The 25,220-nt window shown below is 47.6% G+C and overlaps 1 protein-coding gene across 2 annotated transcripts in view; it reads left to right on the top strand.

The window, feature by feature from the left end:
- Positions 1 to 838: 838 nt before the first annotated feature.
- The window catches only part of NTN4 (netrin 4), a 45,138-nt gene continuing 20,756 nt past the window's right edge, over positions 839 to 25,220 (top strand). The window contains exons 1-3 of one of the 2 annotated variants that reach the window (XM_057425019.1): positions 839 to 991; positions 4,304 to 4,833; positions 19,784 to 20,071. In XM_057425019.1, coding sequence (XP_057281002.1) covers positions 904 to 991; positions 4,304 to 4,833; positions 19,784 to 20,071 — 906 coding nt within the window. In that variant the 5' untranslated portion in view covers positions 839 to 903. Of the gene's footprint in view, positions 1,046 to 4,303; positions 4,834 to 19,783; positions 20,072 to 25,220 lie in introns of both variants that reach the window. The other variant, XM_057425010.1, reaches the window with a different exon arrangement.

Below are 25,220 nucleotides of genomic sequence, written 5' to 3'. Positions count from 1 at the left end.
AGAGTTGTTCTTAAGTTATTGACGTTCAAAGTGCAGGGAAACAAGTAGGAAATGTTTTGTAACACTTGCAGCACACTCACCTCCCAGGTTAGATTCAGGTGAGTAAAACAGGTGACTGCTCAGAAGCACTTCACCCCTTCTCTCCTATGTCCCTCTGCTGAGACCTCACAAAGTAATGGTCTGGTGGTGGAAAAATGATGTCACCGTGCCTTTTCTTATTTCCAGAGCCAAAAAAAAAAAAGTGCTGAGGTACGGTGACCAGTGCTATTGACCCGATCAGACTGTATGGGACTTTCCAGCTCTGAGCTGCATCAGAGGTTGCCAAGTCCAAGTCCCAGGGAAGAGGGAAATCCTCTTATGTCTATGTGGCTTCAGATCTCAGTCCTCCAGTGACCAGAAAAGACTAAATAAACCAAGAAACCTCTTCAAGGTTTTGAGCCACCCCGTGGCCGGGCACGGCTGGTCAGGTCGCCTTTGCACGCAGCCGAGCAGGGCCGCAGGAAGGCAGCGTTCTCCGCCGCAACGGACAGGGCGCCGGAGCTCGGGAACCGGCGCTTTCGCGGGGCGCTTGTGCGGGGCAGCGGGTCCCTCATCCGGGCTGCGATGGGGTGTGAGGGGCGGGGTGCGGTCCGCTGCAGTACCGCTCCCGGCCGCGCACCGGCAACAGCCCCCCGCGGCGGGGCCGCCCCGGCGGGCGGGCAGCGCAACGCAGCGGCGGGGCGGGGCGCGGGGTGGGGCGGCGGCGGGGCGCTGCGCGGCGGGCGGCGGGCGGCGGCGGGGCGGTGCGTGGTCCGCGGCGGGCGGCGGGGCGGCGCGCGCCCTCCCGCCGGTGCCGCGCGGGGCGCTAATGCCGCGCGGGGCCGGTCGCGCCGCGGGGCGGCGGGGCGCGCAGGGCGGGCGGCCATGGGGCGTGGGGTGCAGCGGGCGATGCTGCCGCCGATGCTGCCGCTGCTGGTGCTGCTGCTACTGGGCGCCGCCGCCGGTGCTGCAGGTGGGTCGCGACCGTCCGGCGCTCGGCTCTCTCCGCCTTCCGCGGGCGTGCGGGGTAGGCGCGGAGCCGCACGTACGTGAGTCCGCTCGCGTCTGTGCATACACGTGTGTATACGCATATATGCCTATGTACGCGCACACGTATGTGTGTGTACGTAGGCGTGCACATGCATAGAGTAGTATCACATCGGCGTGTGCGCACCGCGTGTTTGTCTGGCTTCGCGTTATCTGCATGCACGCACGTATGCGTGTATGTCCGCACATGCTGTGTGTGCGGGTAACGCGGTGTGCGTCCGTGGAGCACTGTCAGGCGCCGGGGCTGCGCACCCCGCTCCCCCGCACACAAAGCGGGGCTCGGGGCCACCCCTGCCCGTGGAGGCTCCGACGGGGCGGTGGGGTGGGGAGAACCGGGGCAGGGAGGGCTCCACCAGGGACTGAGGTCGGAGACCCGGGGATGCCACGGAGAGGCTCCCGGCCGCGGGGCGCTGTAAGGGGAACTCGGAGGAAGGGCGCTGCGGGCTCCGGGGGGCAGCAGGACAGGTTTTCAAAGCCTCTTCCCGCAGCATAACCACCCGCAGCGGGGTCCCGCCGCTCCGCAGCGGAGGCGGTCGGGCATAAACAGTTTGCATAACGCTTGCGCGGCTGATCGCAAGCCTGGTGCCAGTTTTCTTCTTTAAAAAGAAGAAAAAAGGCAGATGGGAAACAAACATTTGATCGGGCAAAAGATATAAATGAAACATCACAAGACAAGTGTTGCTAAAATTCTCAAGGAGGAAGCATATGATTTTCCGTGGATGTTTTACAGGTGAGTCATGGTGTTCACTGCATGCTCTTACTCATTTACTGAAGATCCCAGTCCAGTGGCATGTACAGTAGTATGTAGAATGGGAGTATTTAGTTGGTCATATTGATTAAGTGCCCTTTCCAGGGCTTTGGCAGGGCAGTCGTCAGCTTGTGGCAGACGGCGTGGAAATCTTTATGCTCTCATTTGTCCTTTTACTGAATCCCTCTGGCAGCCAGCATTACACTACAAAGCTGTCACTTTTCATAACATGCGGTGCTCTGCATCTGTCATGCAACTCATTCCAATTCAAGTGAAAACCATCACCCTTTCAAAGGGGGTTTCCTCTCCCCCCTTTCTGCCTCTGGGACCCGCGTCTGTGTGCCAGCAGCATGGCTCAAATCCTGCTGAAACCAAGGTCCCTGGCCCTAAATCTGGCCCCAGGTGAGGAAGGGACCCTCCATGTCTGGCCCGAAGACAACTGCAGCCAGTGACCATGTGTGACCAGGGAGCATACTCGGAGCTGGGAGCAACTGAATCCTCTCAGCTCCCAGAGTCTTAAGTGAGAATTTGCTATCCAGGCTCAAGCAGAGGCTTGCCCTAACCCCAGGGACAGCTATGTGGAGCCCTGCCACCACCACAGGCACCAGGAAACCTCCTGCTGACCAGGTCCTCCTCCACTGCCTCCCCAGGGGCTATAATCGGTGGTGTGCACAAAAAAAAAAAAAAAAAAAGGGCTTGGTGAACACAGTGTTCTGACTGAGCCCTGCTCTTTTTACCTCTTCCCAAATCTGCTCTGCAGTCCCGCAACGAAGGGAACCACAGTGGATGTTCATCTATTTGTTCAGCGGCTAACTGCGCCATGTTACACGTAGCCAAAGAATCCAGGAAAGCAGCCAAAGACATAAATCAGGCCAACTTGTGGCAAGCCTAACTCATAATATGATAATAGCCCTTACTTACCTACCCCTCAGGAGAGCTGCGTAGGTTAGTTAATGTTTATACAATGCTTTGAAAAGATGTTCAAAAGATGTAAGTGATACGACATTAACTTTACAGTTACAGCTGTTTACTTTTCTTGAGTAAATGTATTCTGCACAGTTAACACAGATAATCTGACACAATCCACCGGGTCCCTGTAGGAAGCGAACTTGACTGAGCATTTCTTGTTCACTAAAAATTTCCCAAGACTGCTTATGAGGTGAAATCCAGAGGCTGGTTCAGAAGTGCTCTGTAATGGGTGCATATAACAAGCAGTGGTCCACATCTGTTCTGAATAATCAGTATAGAAAACTTGTGTAGTCCTTTGCTAGTTGAAAACCTTTTCTTGCCAGGGTGTTTCTTAAGGAGCAGAAGGAGTAGGGAATGCTGTCAGGCTCTGAAGGCTCAGCCTCTGCTTGTGCATAATATAGCTTAATTGCAACTATGATGCTGTAGACAAAAGCTGAATAAACCCCAAATAAAAGATTTATTGGATGCTAAACTGAAATGACCTTTGGACATAACAAAAATGCCAAGAAGCTATAATAATTGGTGCACAAAGCTGACTGTGTATGAGTGGCCTAGTGATGAAGAGGACATTATGTACCTCAGATGGTTTGGCCTGCCCATGTTCAGCTCATCAGAGCTATTTTTTTTATGTTAAACAGTTATGGTTCATCAAATACAGCCTGGACCTACTGTTACATTTATTAATAAAGAGGTGGAAAGCCCCTAATCAAACATTCCTGCACCAGGAGGGTTACATTGCAGATGGTTTCACACCAAACCCCATGGTGATTTTATTTCCCTTTGACACTTTAACTGTGAATTTTTAAATTGACAAGGCTTCCATAAAAACTTGACGAGAGCCCACAGAGCCTCAGCTGTGAGGCAGCTTGCCAGCAGCATTTCAACCAAGGATTAGTTTTTTTCCCCCTTTGCACACATCAGTGACAGCCTTCTCAAACTTAGGCAGGGCTTCCATTCAACCCTGACCTTGTCAGCAGTTCAGGACTGAGGGGAGATTTGGGGTAGGGATGGAGGGGTGAGGAAGGGGGTGAAGATTTGAGGTCATTGATGGCAGCAGATATTCCTACCACCTCTCACACCTCCAATGCCCTATGGAACTGGGGCACAGCAATGCTGTCCTCCACAGCAGTCCATCTTGTGCTTTTCTCTCCTTCCTCAGGACACCTGAATCCCCTTGGAGCCCTCAGGGCAGGAGTGGCATGGCCACATTCACTGCTGCCAAAGCCTCATCCCCGCTCTGGGTCCCTTGGGGCAGGAGGGCAATGTGGAGGTACCTCTCCTGCCTGCTGCTCTTGGTAGGGATTTTCTGGAGCACAGGGAAGCCCTGAGGGGTTGTTGGTTTGCTCTGCCGTTACAGACGCACTCGGCCCTGTGGAGGGGAGAGCTGAGCAGCAGTGCCATGCTCTTCCTCAGCCCTTCTGGGCTTGGTGTGTACCAGCGACACATGGTGGCTTCCAGTGGGGTGGAGTGGGGTGCACCCTCCTCGGGAGCTGGCTTCACTTCCCTGCTCTCACCTTGCAGGTCTGGTCAGCACATCGGGAGCAGGCAGCCCCTGTGAGAAGGCCTGCAACCCCCGGATGGGCAACCTGGCGCACGGGCGGGCGCTGCAGACAGAGACAGCGTGCGGGCGCCATGCCGCCGAGCCCTTCTGCGCCGTCACCGAGGACAGCCAGCGCCGCTGCCAGCGCCCCACGTGCGGCCGCTGCAGCTTGGCCCACGCCGGGCTGGCCCACCCCGCCGCCGCCATGGCTGACTCCCCATTCCGCCTGCCCCGCACGTGGTGGCAGGCGGCCGAGAATGCCTCTCGTGAGACCATCCGGCTGGACCTGGAAACCGCCTTCTACTTCACTCACTTGATTCTGGTCTTCAAGTCGCCCAGGCCGGCTGCCATGGTGCTGGAGCGCTCCCAGGACTTCGGCAAGACGTGGAAGCCTTACAAATACTTTGCTGCTAACTGCTCAGCCACCTTTGGGCTAGAGGATGATGTGAGGCGAAGAGGAGCCATTTGCACTTCCAGATATTCCAGCCCCTTCCCCTGCACCGGAGGAGAGGTAGGTCTGCCTGGGTTGGGAGAAGAAAGCCCTTTGCACCAGCTCCATTTCCCTGTGCAATATCCGCTCCAGCGTATATGCTTCTTGTTTTACTGCACCCATATTTCTTGTCATTGAATTTATTTCACGAGGTGAATTAACACAGTTCATTCCTAGGTGATGTAGGCACTGCTCTGTCCCTTGCTTTGCTGAGCTCATAATATCCCTCTTTTCTAAAACCTCCTCTCCCCACACCTCGTGAACCCCCCCCAGCACAACTACAAACAAGGCGGATGCTGCCCATCCCTTGGGAAAGCCAAAGGGAAAGTAACTCTGACAGCCTTCTCCAGATCTCGCAGTCATGTGTTTTCAGGGTGATGCAAATCACTCTGGCTCTGGCAAAAATGCATCTACGTTAAAACTGTCACCAGATTTAATAGTGATGTCTTCACTGAGAAGTAAGCGTGTAACCAGCCAAAATAGCTACTGACCACACTGAAGTATGGTTCCTATGAACTAGATTAGCCAGGTAGTTAACAAACTTATACCTTATCTTTTTTAATGTCCTCATTCTCATGTAAAAAGAGCTTGAAAAAATGAAGAAAAACTTCATGTTTGCTAAGAGGAAAGAAACGTGACAAACCCAGGTTGTTTCTATATCAGAAACAGCAGGTAGTTACTCAGGTATCTGGAGGTGCTACCAATAATACCCTGCCCTTTGGTGCCTAAGCCTGCCCCGTGGTGCTGGGCAGACTCCCCTGGGAGCGGTGGCAATGGGGGTGTCCCCTGGCGTCCCCACTGGTGTGGATGTGTCCCCAGTGACCAGCTCTGCGCTGTCAAGGCTGCTCCCTCTAGTGGCCTTATTTAATGAGCTTGCCTGGAAGTTTAAGATTAAACTTTAAACCCTTCTCTGACCTAAAACGGTGCAAATCTGATTTGTGACTCAGGAGGGCAGTTATATCGTTGTAGCTTCTGCTGAGAACTGGTTCTGAGGTGAAAGCATCCGTATCTCAGAAAAATCACCTGTCCAGACCCCTTTGCAGTCATTTGGGGTCACCTGTAGCCATGTTTTAGCTAAGAAGCCACTCTGCAGAAACACTGGGAGCTCTTTGTTCACCACACAGCATGTCTTAGCTGCATCTCAGGAGGCAGCTGATGTCCAGTTCTAGGAAAAGCTGTTCCATGCTCTCATCAGCTCAAAACCAAGGATCTTCAGACCAAGGATGTTTATTTCATTAGCCCAGCAAAGGGTTTTAATCCGATGGCTGGTGAGAGAAAGTGCTATCTTCCTCTCTTCTCCTGCCTCGCTTTGCTCATGCTCCACAAGAGCTACCTGAACTTCCTTTCACAGTGAAATATATAAAGGACCTTATAAGAAAGATGGAGACTTTTCACCAGGGCTTGTTCTGACAGGACAAGGGGCAACAGTTTTAAACTGAAGTTGATTTAGACTATGTATACGCAAGACATTTTTTGTGATGAGGATGGTAAGACACTGGAATAGGATGCACAGAGAAGCTGTGAATGCCCCACCTCTGGCAGTGTTCAAGGCCAGGCTGGACGGGGCTTTGAGCAGTCTGCTCTAGTGTGAGGTGTTCCTGCCCGTGTCAGGGGGGTTGGAACTGGATGAACTTTGAGGTCCTTTTCACCCCAGACCATTCTGTTGTTCTGAATCTGAACTAAATACAAAGTGGGACCTACAAAAGAAAGCATGGATGTGCCCCACTGGGAATTTTCCAAGCCCTCAGCACTTCTGTGAGCCCCTGTGTCCCACCATGTGAATCATAAGGCTATGCCAGCCTGTGAGAAAGGGCAGAGACTGAACTCTATAACTCTCAGGCCAGACAGCAGGACATTTCTGGGGTACTCTGACTTCTGTGCTCCTTTTTCAGCTTTCCCAGGATTGTTCTTAGGGATGAGAAACCCAAGGTATCATTTGGGACAAGTATTTGTCTCGTTTGTTCTGGGTCCTTATAGCTAGCAAGATGATGCAGTTTTCACTGCGGTCAGCCCAGTGATGTACCTGCACACCAGGATGGGGCGGTGGAACCAAGAACCTCTGGCTGGCTCCTCTACAGGTTGGTGCAATGCATGGGGACAGTAGGATCAAGGTCTTGCCTGTAGAAACCGATGCCTATCAAGAAGAAAAAGAATTTAGTGGTGTTTGATGCATCTCAAGTAGCATGCTGCAAAAGCAGGCTATTTACTGAGCTTGCTCCTATGGGACCTCTTCTTTTGGCATCACTTTAGTCTGTGTTATTGCAAAGAGGCTATAAAAGTCAAGCTCATTTAATTATTCCAGGTTTTAAACAAATGTTGAGTCCAAGGGGCCAGAGCTTAGATTTTATTTATATGGCACACTTCAGTTCCCTGCACTTAAACACCACTTTTAACCTGCATAGTAATAACAGCAACTCTCTGGTGACCAGATGGCAAGCCTGCATGCTTAGCAAATATCACATTTAATTTATTACAGTGTGCTACATTCCAGCAATTACTTGTAACTGCCAATAGCAACATGTATCTCACCTAAAGAAACACCAGAGTTTTGTGTTCTGTTCAGAGTTATGTTGTCCTTTACTCCCACTTCTGGTAGCACCTAATTTCAGACATATGGAAACAGTAATTTCACTTGAAACAGTGGTTTCAAATATGCAGTCATCTGAAGTGTCCAAGTCTGAAGGGTATTATTTAATTGCAGCCCAGTTGCCGCAGTTTTCTTTAAAGCACAAACATGAATTCTGTGAGTGCTACTGGATTTCTTTTTTAACTTTCTGGAGTTTTTTAACTGTGATGTAACAACCATAACCCGTGACCCAAACTGTGAACCGCACCAGCCATACCTTTTTCCCACTTCAGACATTCCAGTGCCACATGTGTATTTCCAGGAATAGAATCAGGGCTTGCAGGAGTTTGCAGGACAGTGGGGTCTCTGCATGCTGCTGACAGCTCGGTCACTGCTGCCCCAGGAGAGGCCTCAGGAGGTGGCTGCTCACTCCGAACAGCACCAGAGCTTGGCACAGATCCATGGATGGTCAGGCTGGTGGTTTCTGACTTTAGTCCCCTGCAAAGAGCAGGCAGTGCTGATCCGCCTGCATGTCTGTCAATTGTTTGTGCCTGCAAGCCCTGTCTCGAGCCAACAGCATGCAGAAGTTCATAGTACTCAGCACTTAACAACCTTTTTTTAATCAATTGCCTGTACTAATTTGGAGCAAAGATGTATCTGCTTCAGTTTGTGTTGAAAAGAAAGATGGAGCTTTTTGCACTTCTGCCCTCATCATCATGAGTCATTCCTTAGATGCCTAGTTCAACTCTTAGGACAAAAATCCCCCCTCAACACAACTTGCCGTGACGTTGACCTTAAGGAGAATTATGACAGAGGAGGAAGTAAGTTACCGAGCCTCTTGGTTAATTTCAAAGACCCAGAACTCAAAGCTGGCAGAGAGACAAGAGATGCTGAAACAGCTCTGGGAGATGCCTTTCATCTTTCTTCTGTAGCAGAATGACTCTAGGCTTCCCTTTGTGGTGCTGGGACCAGGATAGTAGAGAGCTCTCACTGTCCAACACCTGGGGCCAGGCTGTCCCCCACAGTGGGGCCCATTCAGTACAGGTGAAAGAGAAGTGGGAAGGAGAAGGAAACCTACAACCAACCCAGGTTTCCAGCAAGCTTCAAGCATCTTCCAACTTGAGGGATCGGGTTTGCCACACTGTGAAGGAGACAAGAAACTCATTCCCTGTTGGGATAGTTTCAGATCAGCTGCATGCAAAGGGGTCACTAAAGACTTTCCCCATGCTTAATTTAGTGAATTACTTGTTTCACAGCAGCAGTTTGTTTAGCATAGGGAGAAACTCTAAATGCTGTCCTTATATCATCAGTGTTTTAAGGGAAAAGCTAAGGCCAAGTTTTAGCCTGGATCATACAGATGTGCTACAAATCCAGAGTATTTCCACTGTTTTCCAGGGTGTAACCCTTCAGCCACGTTATTGGAAGGGAAATTAGAATTGGATTCACCAGCCAAACATAATCTGATTTAAGTAAACAAGATGCAGGAATAAACTCAGCTTCATGCTCAGATAGGAATGCCAATTTTATTAGTACATGTAAAAAAGACCATCTTCCCTCCCATAGTTCAGATCATATTAATATTTCTTCTTTTATACTCTAATCTGTAAATTATCCTTAGCTAGAGATCACTTTTAAGGGCTCATTGACAAGGGGCCCTTAGCAGATGTTAATTCTTTAACTGTGAGTGAGAGTGACTGTCCACTCTGCAATGCAATTATCTCATTCACTTTACATTCCCATCTGTGGTCAATTCAGATTAGCTCGCCTGAGTGTCCCCATTTAGACAAGCTCCAGGGTAAAAGGATTTACTGAAGCAGAGTCTCCTTGACAAGATTTTAGTAAATTAGTGACTTATTTGAGTGTTCATCTATTCAGAATACTGCTAATAAATCACATGGAGACCTCACCTATTGTTGCTGTTTGCTATTAATAGGAGAGGCATATTTGCAGCTTGACTATATTCCAGCAACAAATTCTAACATGCTTTTAACTTTTGAAACATTACACAGCACTGTTATACTGTGGGGTGTGAGCTTTTTATTGATCTCATGCGCCTTCTGTAGCAGAAGAGCCTGCAAATGCTTTGCCTTGCATTGTTACTGCATGCAGCCTGCCTCTGTTCCTTAAGGATTTGGACAACCATCTGACTGGTTCTGTCTGAAACTAGCTGTGTAGAGGAGAAGTAAATTGCGTCCTGATATTCACAAGTTTGGCCCCGATAGACAATGGGGAATTGTACTCAGTGACACAAACGGGTTAAAGATGCTCAGTGATTTTTATTTTTGGGTTGTAGCAACACTCTGTGGCAGCCTAGAAGCTTTTGCCCTTTTTTTTTTTGCCAGTCTTTTAGGCCTGAATAAGCTTGGGTTTTAACCTTATCATTGCTGTCCTTGACTGAAACCACATCTTCATTGCTCTGAGATCCTCCAAGGATCTTGTGGGTCACAGGAGATTTGAGTTCAGTCACTTGCAGGACTTGGGACTCCACAAAAAAGACTGGGCAAATATGCAAGAATAACCTCAAAACAGCCTGGGACATCAGCCCATTAGAGGGCCACAAACGGCTTCTTTAACTGTCCTGTGCCACTGATGTCTGCACAGAGAGAAAACAAAGGGCCAAACTGATGAGAAGGAAAGAGGGATTCTGGCTGGTGTTCAGCAGTGCTTAGGACATGTGAGGACATGGCTATGGAAGTCTGTTTTCAAGTCCCATCTCTACATTCTGTAGAAGTGCATTTTGTAGGGAAAAAAAAAAACTCTTTAAGACCATCTTCCTGATTATTCTGTCTGCAAATTGTCAGGCTCAGTACAGAAATGCCACATGCAAAGGGGCGTCTGTTCAGCTAGGGGCCAGGGGTGATGGGGGTGATGGCCAGATCCAGCCCATCACTTTGCATTATATGAGTGAATTTAGCAAGACATGGGAGCTGTTATTCATAAAGACAATAATAATGATTTCTAGGGGAAGAGTAATGAGATGAAGTAAATGAAGTCAGGCCAGAGTCAATAACATGATGTAGGAATTTAGATATGCCAGTGTGCTGGAGCTTGCCATTCAGTGCAGGGTGGCTGGGGAGGCCTTGTGAGAGCAGGATGTGTGCCCACTGGCCAGGGCAGCACAGGGTTTGCTGCCCACAGCAGCAGCAGCACACCAGTGGGACATCATCTCCCCACCTGCACCTTGCTGACGGCTGTGGCAAGGAGCATCTCTTGGCTTGACCTCCAAGCTTTTCCTCCTGGTAGGTAAGTCTATCTTCTCAAGCTTTGTGCAGGGTTTCCACTGGCTCTAATGTAGTGGAGTGGTGGCAAGCTGGTCCTTTTAAATAATGAGGCAGCAAAAAGAGGATTCAGGGAAAAAGGGGGAGCCGAAGCTTAGTTTATTCACATGTCTGGGAGGACAGGAGACAAGGGCAGTTCTGAGCACATGTGCAGATAAACCTTTGGTCTCTGGGGAATTTTACCATGGAAGCTACTTTCCCTCTACAGTTCTGTCATCATCAGGGCTGGAAGTCTTCAAGGCCAGGCTGCATGGGGCTTTGAGCAGCCTGGTCTAGTGGAAAGTGTCCCTGCCTGGGGCAAGGGGGTTGGAACTGGATAAGCTTTAACGTCCCTTCCAACTGTTACTATTCTGTGATTGTATGATTCTGTGATAACACAACTGCTGTTCTCTGGGCACTGGCACCTGCATTTTAAGTTTTCTGTATGTGTAGTACCAGGGATAATACTGCCAGATCTTGGGGCCAGGTTGTGACAAATCCCTCTCCCTCTGCTGTGAACAGTCCTGAGGAGTGACATATCCCTTTGCCAAGCCTTCCAGGTGCTCAGCATCTCTGGAGGACCAGGGCATGCGAGGAGCAAGATGTTTCTCCAACCTGTCCGGTGATCCTTGGCATGATTCCCCCAGTTGCAGCTAACTCACAGGAAGGTCTCATTGTCTCCTTTTCTCCTTGGCTTTCCCAGTGCTTTTGGCACTTGGTGGTTGGCCCTCTGCTTGACTAGCTCTTGAAATGTAGCTGCCTCTGGGATGGAGCATAGCCAGTGTTTAACAGTGTGTAGCAGCAGTCCCCCATTTAGAACAGCAGGTGTCTAACAGCTGTGGATGAGGGCTTCTGGATCAGCCCCCAGTTATGGCTAAAACAAATTATTCTTCAGAGGTAGCTTGACCAGTTTCTGAAAAGGGGGTATATTGTAGGCTGCCAACAGCAGGAGGGAATGGGTCGCAGGACTTCAGGAGACCCTTTCCAAACTCCTTATGTAGGAAGTGAAGAGCACTGTATCCACATGAAACAAGAGGAATTTGGGTAGGCAGAATTTAATTCTCTGAATTGGCACCTGGCCTTGTAAGCAGGACTATTGCTTCCCTTGAGAGAAGTGCCACAGGATTTTAGTGGTGCAGCCAGAACCTCTATTCAGCATCCCACTGCTTCATTTCACGGTTCAGTTTTGGCATGAAGCTCCCAGTTTGCTGGCTGGAAAGTGGGGCTGCCATGTTTCTCTTTGGGATTCTTGGATACAACCAGTGACATGGGAAGTCTGTAACCTAAAGGAGTGAATTGACGCATCTCTAAAGTTTTGGATCAAAAATTCATGGGGATTTAATCTGAGATTAATCACCATGCACAGTGGGTGTAGGCATGAGATATCCAGTCTACCAGTGTTCAAAATCCTACACAAATGGTGAAGTCTTCAAATTCTCCCTAGGCAACATTTCCAGGAGGAAAAGAAGTTAATGTCCGAAAGCAAGCTTACTAGACACACATACCATGACTCTCTATCACCAGCCTCTCCACAGCATTCCTCATTGCTGTGATGAAAATCTATAGCCATGGATTGAAAGGGGGTACTGTTTCTCATGACCTTTTTGACCATGCATGTTTGCATGTAATTCAGACAGGTGTTCTTTTTCCTAAAATTAGGTGTAGCTCATCATAAAACGGTTTAAGCAGCCGCTTCTATTGACACAAAGCCTTTTCTTATAGACAAGAGCAATTGAGAAGTATTCATGAAATAGGATTACTTTTAGGCTGAAAGAATTCCCCCTGATCCTTAGTACTGTTGCAGTTGCTGAAACACTAACCTGCTGCCTTGCAGGCTTTTGCAGTGTGTGTCATGCTCAGGTGTGTCATGCTCAGAAACTGTGACAGGGGTTATTCTGCAGCTCTGGGGAGTGAGCCAGCTTTTCTGACAGCGCTGCTTACAAACAAGCAAGTCTTGTTCTCTGTCTGCCTCTTTGGAGCTACCTCCAGATTTTCTTGGTCTTCTATCCGCACAGCAGGTACTGCCAACAGGCCAAGGCTGAGAACATAAATCTTTGAGGGGGATAGGGAAAGGAGGGGAATTGCCAGAGGGAAGAGTATTTAAATACCATCTTTCTTGCTGATCAGTCAAGGGACTTCATATAATCAGCTGAAATATGCTGGATCATTTTCCTGTTCGGGATAGTGCAACCTTGGAAACCATGATTCTGAAGATGAGAAAAAAGCAGTAATTATTTCCCTTGATAGTGCATAGCCAATGGTATCATGTATCTGGAGGGGTTTGTGAGCCAAGAAACTGAGTGTTTCATTCTGTTTGACGAGTGAAAGTAGTGATTAGGCAAAATAAAGCTTTTGGAATAAACTGTCAATTTCTGGAGAAGCACTGTCAACTGGAGGTGAAAAAATCCAAATGTTTTGAGCTGTTTTGAGCTGGAGAAATATTTTTCTAGTAAGAACATCACTTCTGTGATCATTGTCTGCATGAAGAGGGGCATGACCTAGCAGTGTTTCATTTTCATCTAATGGAATTGTGCAGTGGGATGTTGAAAGGAAGCTGAGAAGATGGCTCTTGTCTGATTGATTGTTGCCAGAAATGTCCAGGATCCTGGAGAAATCCTGAGGCTCTTGCCTAGCTCTCCTCATGCCTTTTCTAGCCCCTCACAAGCCGGCTGCTGTGTGTGCGTAGGAGCTCTTTCCATACAGCTTCTCAGTTTTGAGAATGGCAGAAGAATGCCTAGAGTTTCCCAAAAGATAAAAGTTGCCTTGATACAAGTTAATTTGCCAAGGCCCCTGCAAGGGCTGGTTACTTGAAATAGCTGGATTTTTCTTCTGAAGTCTTTTTAAGATTGCATAACTTTTGGATGTTGAGACAGGGGATTATTTGCCTTGTTTCATGTGCTGTAGAGATTGCAGAAGGGCTGTAGACACTGGCCAAATGCTGTCCTTTGTCAAAATATATGAAGCAGCTGTAATAGCTGCAGGAGTGCCATTTTTCCAGCATCTCAAGGAGCTCAGGGGCTGCTGATGGTGGTACACAGTGGGTTTCTGTCACCGTTGCTTAGGGATATGGACAGTTGCATCACACTGTGGCCCAACAGACAGGCTTGCTGTGATCTTAATGTCTCTGATGGTCACCTCTCTGCAGACGCAAGGCAGGTTTCCCAATTTCTGTTGCTGTTTTATCTCATCCTGATGATGCTGATGTGTGCACCATCAATGTGCATATGGAGGGGATGGTCAGACCTCTCTGTGAGAAAAAGAAAGGCTCTTCTTCCCTGCAGTCCACTTGGTCTGAGAGGCAGAAAAGCAAAGAAGTACATTAGAGGAGCCTGCGGGTGATACTGCCCTAAGCAGTCTCAGCGCCAAGGTTCCTCTGCACCACTGAAGGGTGACCAAGCAGGGGTCTGTAAATGGGGTGTGAGAACACCCTCTGAAGTGGGAGTACCTGGCTGGCACTGGATTTCTGCAGCTAAACTTACATCCAATGCCATCTGCAAGTGAAAAAAAGGAATGTCTAATAAGGCATTTGCAGTGATGATGAGTTTAATGTTCCTTATGCAGTTTCTTGGGTGGAAGTTGAACACAGGCACTGTGGCACATTGACATTATAGACAGCCCCAGTGGGCATACACATGTTGCATCATCATTATTAGTAGTATTTCAATTATTCATGTCTACAAATCAGTCTTATTGCCTTCTGTGAGCTTTCCATAATGTTTATCAAGATAAATTAGTACTTTTAACTTTTACATCTATTGAGAAGGAAAGCTTAATTGGCTCAGTAACATTTACCAGCTAAACTTTTCTGAACAAGACCAGCCAAGGCTGAAAGCAGTTCCCACCCTTGGGTAGTCCCTATGGGAGTGGGCCCAAGCGACTGGGTGTGCTGGGCTGGCTGTGGAGAGAGGCACAGCCACACAGGGGAGGATGTGGCAGAGGCACACGGTGGCTGGGGTGGCAGAGGTTTACCAGGCAGGCAGTATAGCACAGAGCATCTCAGCTTGTGCTGTGGCTGTGAGCTTCTGCAAGCAACAGACAGGGCCTGGGGGCACAAGCAGATGTAAGGTGATGCTGGGCACGCAGCCAGAAATTCCAGAGCTGGGAGGTGGGACACAAGGGCTTCCCTTTGCCTTAGTGCCAGCTCCAGGCAGACAATGCCTAACATCCTCCGCTTGCCAGGCTCAAGGGGAATTTTTCAGGAGGCAATGGATGAGGTCCTGGTGCTGGCAGAGCTCCAGCACCACCTTTACTGCTTACATTTTCAAGACCATTTTCCAGGCACTAAATAAACCAGATAGCTCCCAGTGGCATGGAGATTCAACAGAGCCCCATAATACAGGCCAACTAGCTGCATTTGTTTAGTGCCTGCATACTAAGAGACACTACACACTCCTAATGCAAACCTTAACTTTTCTGTTAAACACTTACCTAGAAATCACATGCCCTTTTGTAAGGTTGCTTTTGCTGTCTCTATTTGGAGAGGACAGAAAACCTTACATAATTTTTTATTCTTATTATTTTTTCCTGTATTCCTGTAAAATAGATTAAAAAAATAAAACCAGCAGCAAAAATCAAACAAAGCAATACTGAATTTACCAAATCCCCAGGATCCAAATGGATGAATCACTAATAGGGTTAGGTGTTGCATTTTCCTGCATCCAGGTTGGATGATGCAGGGTAGAGTCCATCAGTCTCTTTTGGAAAGAAACCGCAAGTCACTTCTTGCAGTGTTACCACCTTGGTTTTCATTTACAAGCAAATAAAAAAGTGCTTATATTTTTAATATTTGTTTATTGCTTTTTCTTCCATATTCCCATTTGTTGGCTTGTTCCCATGTATATATGCTTCCTGAGTCTCTCATCCATTTATTCCCTCTGTTTGTCACTTTGTGAACCATCTCCTCATGCTTTTCAGGCTCAGCAGGGGAAGCTCTGGCTGAGGCCAGGCTCCCATTTGGAGGTTGGGGTATGGCATCTCCAGCTGGACGCTGAGAAGGGGTGCATGTGCAGGGGTTGTAGGTTCCTTTCCATGGCCTCTGCAGTTGTGCCTATTTCTGAAGGTCTGCGAGGAAGTAGTTTTTTGTGGATCATGCATGACTCTTCAATGTCATGGGCATCTGGGTCCCTCAGGGGTCCATTTTATCTCTGTGGATACTTATACTTGAAAAAAGTCCAGGCTGCAGCAGGTGGAGGCTGCACTGATCCGAGATGCACCCATGACTCGTTGGGAGGGTTTTGTTGGTGGCAAATGTTTCATTGGTTTTGTTGACTTCCTCAGACAAATTTGACTTCAGAGCCTATTTTGTTGCTGTCAGCATCCTTCATTAGCATTTTCCGTCCCACTCTGGAGATACAGATATAGATACAGATATAAGGATGTCCTTTCATTGCCTCTCACATGTAAACATGCTGAGGTACTTCTTGCAAGGGGACTTTTATGTATTTATAAATTGAGGTCACTGTGGTGCAAGCGGTTACTTGAGTGCAGCATGCTCGCGGCTGCTGCTTTATTTATACTCAGGGCTACATTACTGCATCTGCCGAAGGGCAAGTAGCTGAGGCTTCTTGTGCCACTCAGACAAAAAGCATGTGAAGTAATCAACAGAGCAAGAGCTGCTTGTGACAGCCTGTAAGGAAGCTGAAATGCTGTGGAAACTTATTAGAGGGTGTCTATGTGTCCAAACTGCAGCCAGCTGGAGCAGTCTGCTTGAGAGCAGGATGTTTTCACTCTACATATGCGCACGGTGTTGCAGGGCAGCTTCCCCGCTGCATAAACCCGGAAGGCTTTGGAAAGTTGTTGGGAAGAGGAAATGATGGCTGTAGATTGGGCACATCACCACTATGTGTGATGTGCATCTCAGAGCAGCTGTGGAGCACTGGCTCAACAGAATTGATCAGAAGAGTCAGCTGCCTGCAGCGGGGCAGTGGGACCAAAGTCTTTCAAGCAACACCAGAGAAATGATGGGTTTACAAAACCCCATCATCAGATGTTTATGCATGTCAGCAACACGTTCTTTTCAAATCCTGCCAACATACTTCCCCTGCACTGTTTAAACAATATTCTGGTTGAGGAGGCCTTTGACTGGTAGCTGGGGGATGCCAGCAGAACCATAGATGTGAAAACCTGGTCAGATCTGCTGTGGAAACCATGGCTCATTCATAGACAAGATGCTGCAGCCCTGGTCCTGTCCTGTTGGTGGGAGAATTGCACAGAAAAGTCCAAAGAGAGATAAAGCAGGAAATCTGGCACCCGCACATGAGTGTATGTGGGGCTGGGTTCAGGGCAGCATGGGGCTGCAGACCCATAGCAGCTGTACGAGGGCAGGGTGGCCCCAGTGATACGCTGACTCCTGAGATGGCTGGGATAAATTGGCAAGGTTAACAACTGAACAGGGAAGTCCTGGTGGGAAAGACATCCTTGACATTATTATGAAGTCTCTGGAGGCTCCAGCTCAATCTGGTGGGGCAGAGCAGAGAATTGCTATTTGTATGGTGTCCTACATGTTATAATGACTGGTTTGTATTTTATTAAATCAGGGCTTCCAGCGTCTGGGGTGGAAGCATCAGGATGTTTAACTGTCTTGGCAGCACTGAAACCAAGCTCACCCCGTTATGGTGTACTACTTGCAGGGTGCAGCATGGCCCTGAATCTGGGGCTGCCAGGCACAGTTGGAAAGGAGAGCTGAGAGCCCACAGCCCCAGGGAATTACAGTTAGGGCTCATGTTTAACATCACTGTTTTCAAGTAGCCGTAAAAAGAAATGTTTGTAACATTTTGGGGCCTGAGCAGGAATACTGGCTCCATTGAAATCAGCAGCATAACTCCCCCTGAATTCCTCACAGACAAGATTTAACTCTCTCAGCATGAAGGCGCTCAGGGTTATTGATTTTCTCACTGTGATTGTCTTTGCTAGTACTGCAAGCACCAGTCACATATATTAAACAGGGATAGATAAACAAGAAAAACTGAAAATGATGAAAGTCTGCAGCTGCATCCAGCATAAAGCATTCCCATTAATGTATCTGCTTCACTGCTCTCATCTAAATCAGGACAAAGAACTCTCTGAGATACAATTTATCTAATAACAAGAAACCCAAAATACTAGTTTTTACTGAAAATTCTCAGCCTGGCATTTTCCATCATCTCGACTAAAGGGAAATCAATGTCTCCAGTTTGGATGTTTCCCAAGGAATTTTCTTTCCATATCTGAAAGCATCTTGTGTTCACAAAGCCACCAATGAGTAAATGTGACAGAATGACGCTGATTTAAATTTGGTAAATAACATGTCCTGGGGAGAGATGCGGGACCTAACAGTTGGGCTTGTTTGGATTTCTGTTCATACCTGCTTGATACTTTTATTTTAAGAAAGCAGAATGGTTTTGCACGTTCCTGAAAGAGAGGGGAAAAAAACCCTCAACTTTTGTAATGTGTTAGTTTATTAATACCCCTCATCATGCTCAGCATTTCTGCACAAGGGGCGTACTGCTCACCAGCCTTGTCCTCTGACCACCTCTCCTGGTTAACCTTCTCCCTTATCTACGTCTTTCTGGCAGAAGATGCTCAAATGCCTTTGGAAGGGAGCGTTTGCAGGATGGCAGAATGGGGCGTGCAGCACAATGTGCTTGACAGTGCACAGTGCCCAGCACCAGCATGCCTGAGCCCCACTGTCACTGGCGCTTGGTCGCATCTGTGCTTGGCAAGCTGACAGGACACGCAAAAGCACGCTGCCACCATTCAGCTCCAAAATGAGCTCTAAATCTCCTTCCAGCCGGGACAAAGCTTCCTCCAGCTGGATCTTGGCAGCTCTGGAGGAAAACCAGGTCCCAGCCAAGAGCAGTGCCAGCAATGGTGGGGCTGACGGCAGTGGCAACTGGCAGGCAAAGCCTGCAGACAGGCGAGCTGGTAGTGCTAGGATTATTGTTTCCAGGATCCCTGAATCCTGGTGAAATAAAAGGGGAGCCTTCATCAGCAGAAGCATATCAGCCACATCCTTGTGAGAAGCAGATTTAGGGAGAGGAGGCTTTGATCCCCATAAGCAGTCCGGGCAGGCTGATATGCTGCCTCTTGCTGGGCACTCCACAGAACCTCCTGGCAGAAAAGGATGGCCACCCTTTGCTACCACACACCGCCTTGCTGTCTGTGGGAAGTGGGCTGGCTCTTCAGGTGGCATGGGTGGTTCTCAGCAGGGCATTTCAAAGAGTTTTTAAGCTGCTGCTGAGAGCTGTGCATTGAGCTTTCAGGCTGCATCCCACCCTCAAACACTCATTGAGTGACTGACTGAATGTGGCTCCAAATCTTGTAGCTCATCAAGCCTTCAGTGGCTGTTCAGTAAAGGCTGTTTAACTATTTAGAAAGTGTCACTGTAAGTTGAATGTCCTGTTAACTAATACAAGTGTCGTAAATGTGTGGGTTAATGCCAGCAGTAGTTATATGAAATATAAGCTGTTTCTGATGTCTCACTGTAGGCAGCTAGACCAACAACTTTCAAATAAACCTCTTCAATAATATTGGTTATTTTTATCTAGTGCTCTCAATTTTCATCTTGACCCAATATTTACCTATACAATCAGACCAAAGTTAAATACTGACTGATAAGTATTTGTTTAATCTTCAGAAGCCCCCCACTTTTCTTTCCTTCTTATCTCAGTTTTCTGACTATTGGCTTGCTGTCACTAATTGAATTGCCACATCTAATCACTTTTCCACTAGGAAGGAGCCTGGGACTGATAGGAGCCAAATATTTGGAGATCTGGTCTTTATCTGTTGAAACTACAGCCATCTTGGGGGAGGAAAGGTTAATGAAGATAACCTGAGCCTCCACCTGAGCATCACCTGCAGGACTGCTAGTCCCTGTGCTGGGCCACGGCATGTACCGGTGGCACTAACCTCTGCTTCAAGTTAATGGTGAAATACCACTTGACACCTGTAGGGTACAGACTTCAAGTGTAAAGGGACATAGAGTGACACAGGGGGGTCATTTTGCCCACAACAGGGTGGAGATGGATTTGCTGCTCCTGCTTCTTGCAGAGGCAGAAGAGCAAATGAGAACTTGGCACATGCTCCCAGGGGATGCTCCCATTGCCTTGGATCACGGTGGGGCTGGCTGACATTCTCCTTTCTGCTTCTCTTGCTGCATTTCTCTGCACAGGTGATATATCGAGCCCTGTCACCGCCACATGCTGTGGAGGACCCGTACAGCGCAGAAGCCCAGGCACAGCTGAAGATCACCAACCTGCGGGTGCAGCTGCTGGAGCGGCAGGGCTGCCCCTGCCTCCCGCCCGGCCTGGCCCCCCGGGTCCCGCAGCCCTCCCCGGCCCTGCACTACGCCATCTATGACTTCATCGTGAAGGGCAGCTGCTTCTGCAATGGCCATGCTGACCACTGCGTCCCCGTCGCTGGGTTCAAGCCCATCAAGGCAGCTGGCGTTTTCCAAGTGGTATGTACACGTGCGCAACAATGTCTGCACTGCAGGAAAACAGGGTCTTAAAAATAGTGGGGACAGTATAGAGTATGGTGTAGGTCCAAGTATGCATTATTTGACATGCGATGCCCTGAATTCAAAGCTCACTGAACAAATGTGGTCTTTACAAGGGAAGTGGTCTTCACATCAGGCTGAAGCACTGGGCTTCCTTTGTGCCTTGGTGTGGGGTCCACCAGCAGTCTTATCCTTCAGGAGTGCTCCACAGTAATTTGCAATAACACAATAGGTAAAATATTATAAATGGAGGGCATTTTGATGATTAAGAAGGAGATGAGCTTCTCTGAAGGCACTGCACATCTTGTGTCCATATCTTCAGATGTTGGATTGGGTCCTGAAGCAAAAGGCCAGAGAGCTGGGCTTTGGCTCTCACTCCCAGGCTTTTCTGTTGGAGTTTTCAATACCTTTCTCCAGATAAAAGCCCTGTGCTCCGTTTTTGAGGGGAATCCCATCAGAAAAGCTCTGAGCTCAAATCGCTCCTCCTATGTCCTAAAAAAAGTGAGGACCACTAATCCCTTGGGGAGGTGATAGACACAGCAGCAACCCATACATTGGATGCCTGCAGCATGGCATGCCTGCTCCCTGCCAGTCTGGGACACAAAATGCCCCCAACACATCTTGTGCTTTCTGGCCATCTTGGCTGGCTCTGAAAGTCCTGGCTTTGCTGGCAAAGGAGCAGAGGGAAAGCCAGGGCAGTCAAACATACTGTGCTGAATAATGTTAGAAAGGAAAAGATCATAAAAAACCCATAAGGCAGTTACTTGAGGTAAGGAGGTCTGGCATTCATCCAGCTCTTCGGGGAACTCTCATATCACTTAAATTATGGTCTCAGGCATGAAGCAGACAGCATGTTTCCCTTCTAATAGGGCTAGTCTTGCAACATCTTGAAAATACACCAATTTGAAAGCATGCAGTGCTATGATTGATAAGGTTGTTTCAAGTAGCACTGTTCTGCTTTCCACAAATGTTCCCTGAGCGCAAGCCTTTGAAAGGAGCTGTTTGCTCAGGATTATTTCAGTGGGATGCAATTGCACGGGAGCGTGCCCCAGGGAGTTGTAACAGAGCCTGCAGCCAAACACGCTTCCAGTATGGCTGTAGCCTATGAAAACCATAGCGCACAGGTAACAGGCAGTGCTGTGGGAAGGAGTCAAGTGCCAAAATCACACTGAAAACCAAAGCAAGAAATAGCAACAAGCTGCTGCTCCGGCCCCGGGGGGACTGAAGTTCAACTCCGGTTATAAACACGTATGTGGCAGGAGTCCCAAAGGTGACGTTTCTGCAGTGAAGCTGACTCATTTTACTGTGCCTTACAGCTTATTCCGCATGTCCCATAAGGTCTGTGCCAGTGTAGGAATGATATAGCCCCAGGGTTTGCAGGAGGGTCAGGGAGTGGTAAGATGTTTCATCTCCCAGTACCACTTTTTCCATCATAGGACTGAGGCAGCTGGAACTGAGCCTGGTCTGTGCCAGGCTCCAGCCTGATGCGAGGCTGCTGTGATTCAGGGACTGCAGTGACACCCCGCTTGTGTACACTAGTAGGCGTTTGCCAGTGCATTGCTTGAAGATGAGAAGAGAGGATTATTTCCAAGATGAAAGCAATACACGTGTGTGTGTGTGAACAGAAAAGGGACAAAAGATTGTGGGGTCTGTGGCTGCTTAACTGGAAAAGTCAGAGAAACTTCTGAAAAGAGAGCAGGATTTCAGAAAGGGAGCATTTTTTGTACTTGACAGTAAAAAGTCACCTAGAAGATACTTCTGAAGAATTACAGTCAGTCATTCAAGTGTGAGATGGGGACTTCAGTTTTGCCTTTATATAACTGTATCCATATGGGGTTTTAGCAGAACCTTCACTATAAAACCAAGGACAACAAAAGCTGGGAAGCACGTTACCATTTCACAATATGATTATAAAATCTGGCTCTGTTTTTATGCTTGTTTAGACCAGAGCACACTTGAAGAATACTCCATGATTTAGAAAGTTAACATCAAAATTTAAGCAAGTTTAAGACACTTAAAAGAACTAACCAAAACAGAACATAACAAAAAAAAACACAAACAACCCTTTTCCAAAAACTATATCTGTAAGTTTTCTTAACCCCCTATTTAGTCTCAGCCCACAGGCAAAATCCTAACTTCAGGCTTAGTTTTAGTCCCTTCTTGGCCAGTGGAAGACCCAGACATGTTTCTCTTTGTGGCAGTCACTGTGCAGGTACCACAGAGCAAAGCTTGCCAGAAATTCCCCTGCTCACCCTTTCTCCTGAAGGAGAAAGGAATTTATGTAGGAAAGCTCTGGGTTCTGATTTTAGCACCAGAAATGCCATGTCAGCCTTTAGGTGAACTCTGAATATACAGGTGTGGCTCCTATCTCTCCATGAGCTTCAGGGCAAGACTACAGAGAAGACCTGGCTATCTTCCAGCAATGGGAAGGGCTGCTCCTTGTGGGTACTGTGATCCCATGTTACACACTTATGTGGGACAGCTATCAGGATGATACAGATATACCTCCTTCTCTTCCCTGCTTCTCCCAAATTTGTTCAAAAGGTCACTACCCTGATCTCATCAACAACAGCCTAATGCATGCCGCAGAAAAAATGTGTATAGACAGACGTACCTCACACTGTACCATGCAAAGCAGTTGGATCAGTTTGTGAGCTGCATTACGTGGCAAACCACCCATGCAAGTAGAGAAATGGATTCACATTCACCAGAGGTTGCTCCTGATCTTCAGTGTCCATGAGAAGACTGGGTTTTCTGGCTGATCTGTAGCATAGGAGCTTCTCACCCCTTGCCAGTATCTCTGTGCATGGAGCTGCTGCTGCATGTGCTTGGTCCCTCACCAGCTAAAGGTGAGGCATCCACATGGCCTGTTGTGTCATGAAAGAGGAGATCAGCCTGGAGATAAGTAGGATCTTGAACTTTAGGACTCCAATGTGAGGAAAGCAAACACAGGGATACTTCTTGTCGGCTGTGGAGTTGTGCCTCAAGCTGAGGGCAGGACTTATCCATCTTGGAGACTCATTGTCCCTCCCTGACTGCAGAATCCTGCAACAGCTCAGTTGAAGGTTGGCCTAAACTATCAGTCTTAGAGGGCTGTGGCCTTACTGTGGCTTCCTGCTTTTACACCTGTGAGATGAGATCATACAATCAAAGGATGACTTCATTATCTCACTGGTAATCCAGTATTATCAACTATCTAATGTTTTCCACTCTGTCCCTCCTTTTCTCTCTTGCACTCCTCCTAGTGCAGCCCCATCTACACATCTTTCACCTCCATTGAGCAGAGTGAGAACATAAGAAGTGGTATGGGTTTGTTCATCCTCTTGTTCTATTTTTCCCTCAATGTCAGTTTAAATAACATGATACAGCAGCTCTCTTTGCTCTGAAAAAAGGAAGTGGGAAATTAGAACTTATTTCTATCTTCAGTGAAGCTTTCCATGGACTTAAGACACATGCCCAAAGCAGTTTGGTGTGGTGCTGCTGCCATACTGAAATGATACTGCTGCAATTACACTTACACACTTCTTTAATAGTCCAAGGTGCTGTGTCAATGTAAGCCAAGGACTTTTCCAGGAACTGTTCTTTATTTTCTAATCTGAACAGAAAAATAAGTTCAGGAACCTGATCAGTGAATGAATGCATCTGAACTTGATTACTGACAGCTGCCTGACAATGAGACACCAAACCCCAGATATACCTCACCTAATTTTAGGCATGCATTTTATGTACCCTGGTTAGCCAGCTCATATCCCCAAGCTCCTTCCATAATTATGAAGGGGTGGAGAGATACAGCATGGTTGGGATCCCAGGTAGACAGAGATACTATGCTAAAGCACTTCTGTATAGTCAGACAAGGTGAATCTGCCTCCCCCTTCCCATGTGGCCAACCCAGTAGCTGTTATAAATTGTTATCATGCTACTGACATCAAAAGGTGCTGAAGGTCTTTTCCAGCACCACTGACAGAAGCCTATTGTGCAAGGCATAAAAAAAGCCCACCAGACAGCTCCCACACCATGGACAAGCTTTGTATTCTTTCACAAGAACAAGATAGGATATCAGAATTTCCTCATACAGAAATTTGGTTGTATGGTGCTTTGGGAAAGAATACCTCCCCACATGCTGACAGCAGCCAGTAGGCATTGGTTCTAAAATTGGCACAGTGGCTCTAGTGCAACACAGTTAAAAGCTATCGTTAGAAACCCAGCATGAATGATGTGATTTTCCTTTAGGCTGATATTATGCTCGTTTTCCAGGAAAGTAAAAAAAATAGAGAAAATACAGTTTTAGCAGTTCCAAGAAAGAAATGCTATTAAAAGCAGTTGCCCCTCCCAGCTATTTAGCCTATTTACACTTGGGGACATCAATTTTTTTTAGTGTGCGTTTGTTTTGGACTCTATATAGTGGGTGAGTTCTTTCAATAAAAACCTATTCATAACAGGTGGCTGAAAGCATTTTTGCCTCGACGCAGGATTTCTTTCTCACTACCCAACATTTTGGAACATGATAAATAGGGGGGAAAGTATTTTATAGCATTTGACTAAAGAAAAAACCCTATGTATTTGCAATCTGAAAGGAAGCATTGGAAGGTTATAATTCAGCAACAAAAGGCTCTGGAAGGAAGCATGCCTTAGCAACTGTCTTTGTATAGAGAAATCAGCCGCTCGTTCATCTTACGGAAGTCAACTTTTGTAACACTGTTTGCATTGTGCCCTCTAATGACTGACGCTGCAACAGGGCTGTCGAGCTAAGAAGGGAAACAGTGTGAAAGTGAACTGGGATGTAAAGGCCCTCTGTCAAAATGAAAAATGGTATGAGAAGTCTTTGCTGCTTAAATGAGTCGAGAGCCATGTGAATGCTGAAAAGGGTGAGATGTACTGGGAATTGTGTTATGTACTTAGCAATGAGCTAGAATGACCCAAGTGGGTATGCCTTACAGTTAAACATAAAAGCAGGTGAATGAAAAGGGAGGAAAAAATGTGTGAGGGTCACATACTGCTTTCAGAAAGGTGCTGAAATTACAGAGAAATCCTCAGGGACAGGTCCATCATTTCCACACTCTACCTCAGGTCCCAGCAGAGCTACTGGGCTGGTTTCTCAGCCCTGGCTCCC

This window comes from Pezoporus wallicus, unplaced genomic scaffold, assembly GCF_028554395.1.
Source record: "Pezoporus wallicus isolate ANWC-B61680 ecotype Strahan unplaced genomic scaffold, APGP_CSIRO_Pwel_v1 scaffold_3294, whole genome shotgun sequence".
Lineage (NCBI taxonomy): Eukaryota > Metazoa > Chordata > Aves > Psittaciformes > Psittacidae > Pezoporus > Pezoporus wallicus.
The sequence above is the reverse complement of the archived record's forward strand: the minus strand, read 5'-3'. Positions and strand labels throughout refer to the sequence as shown.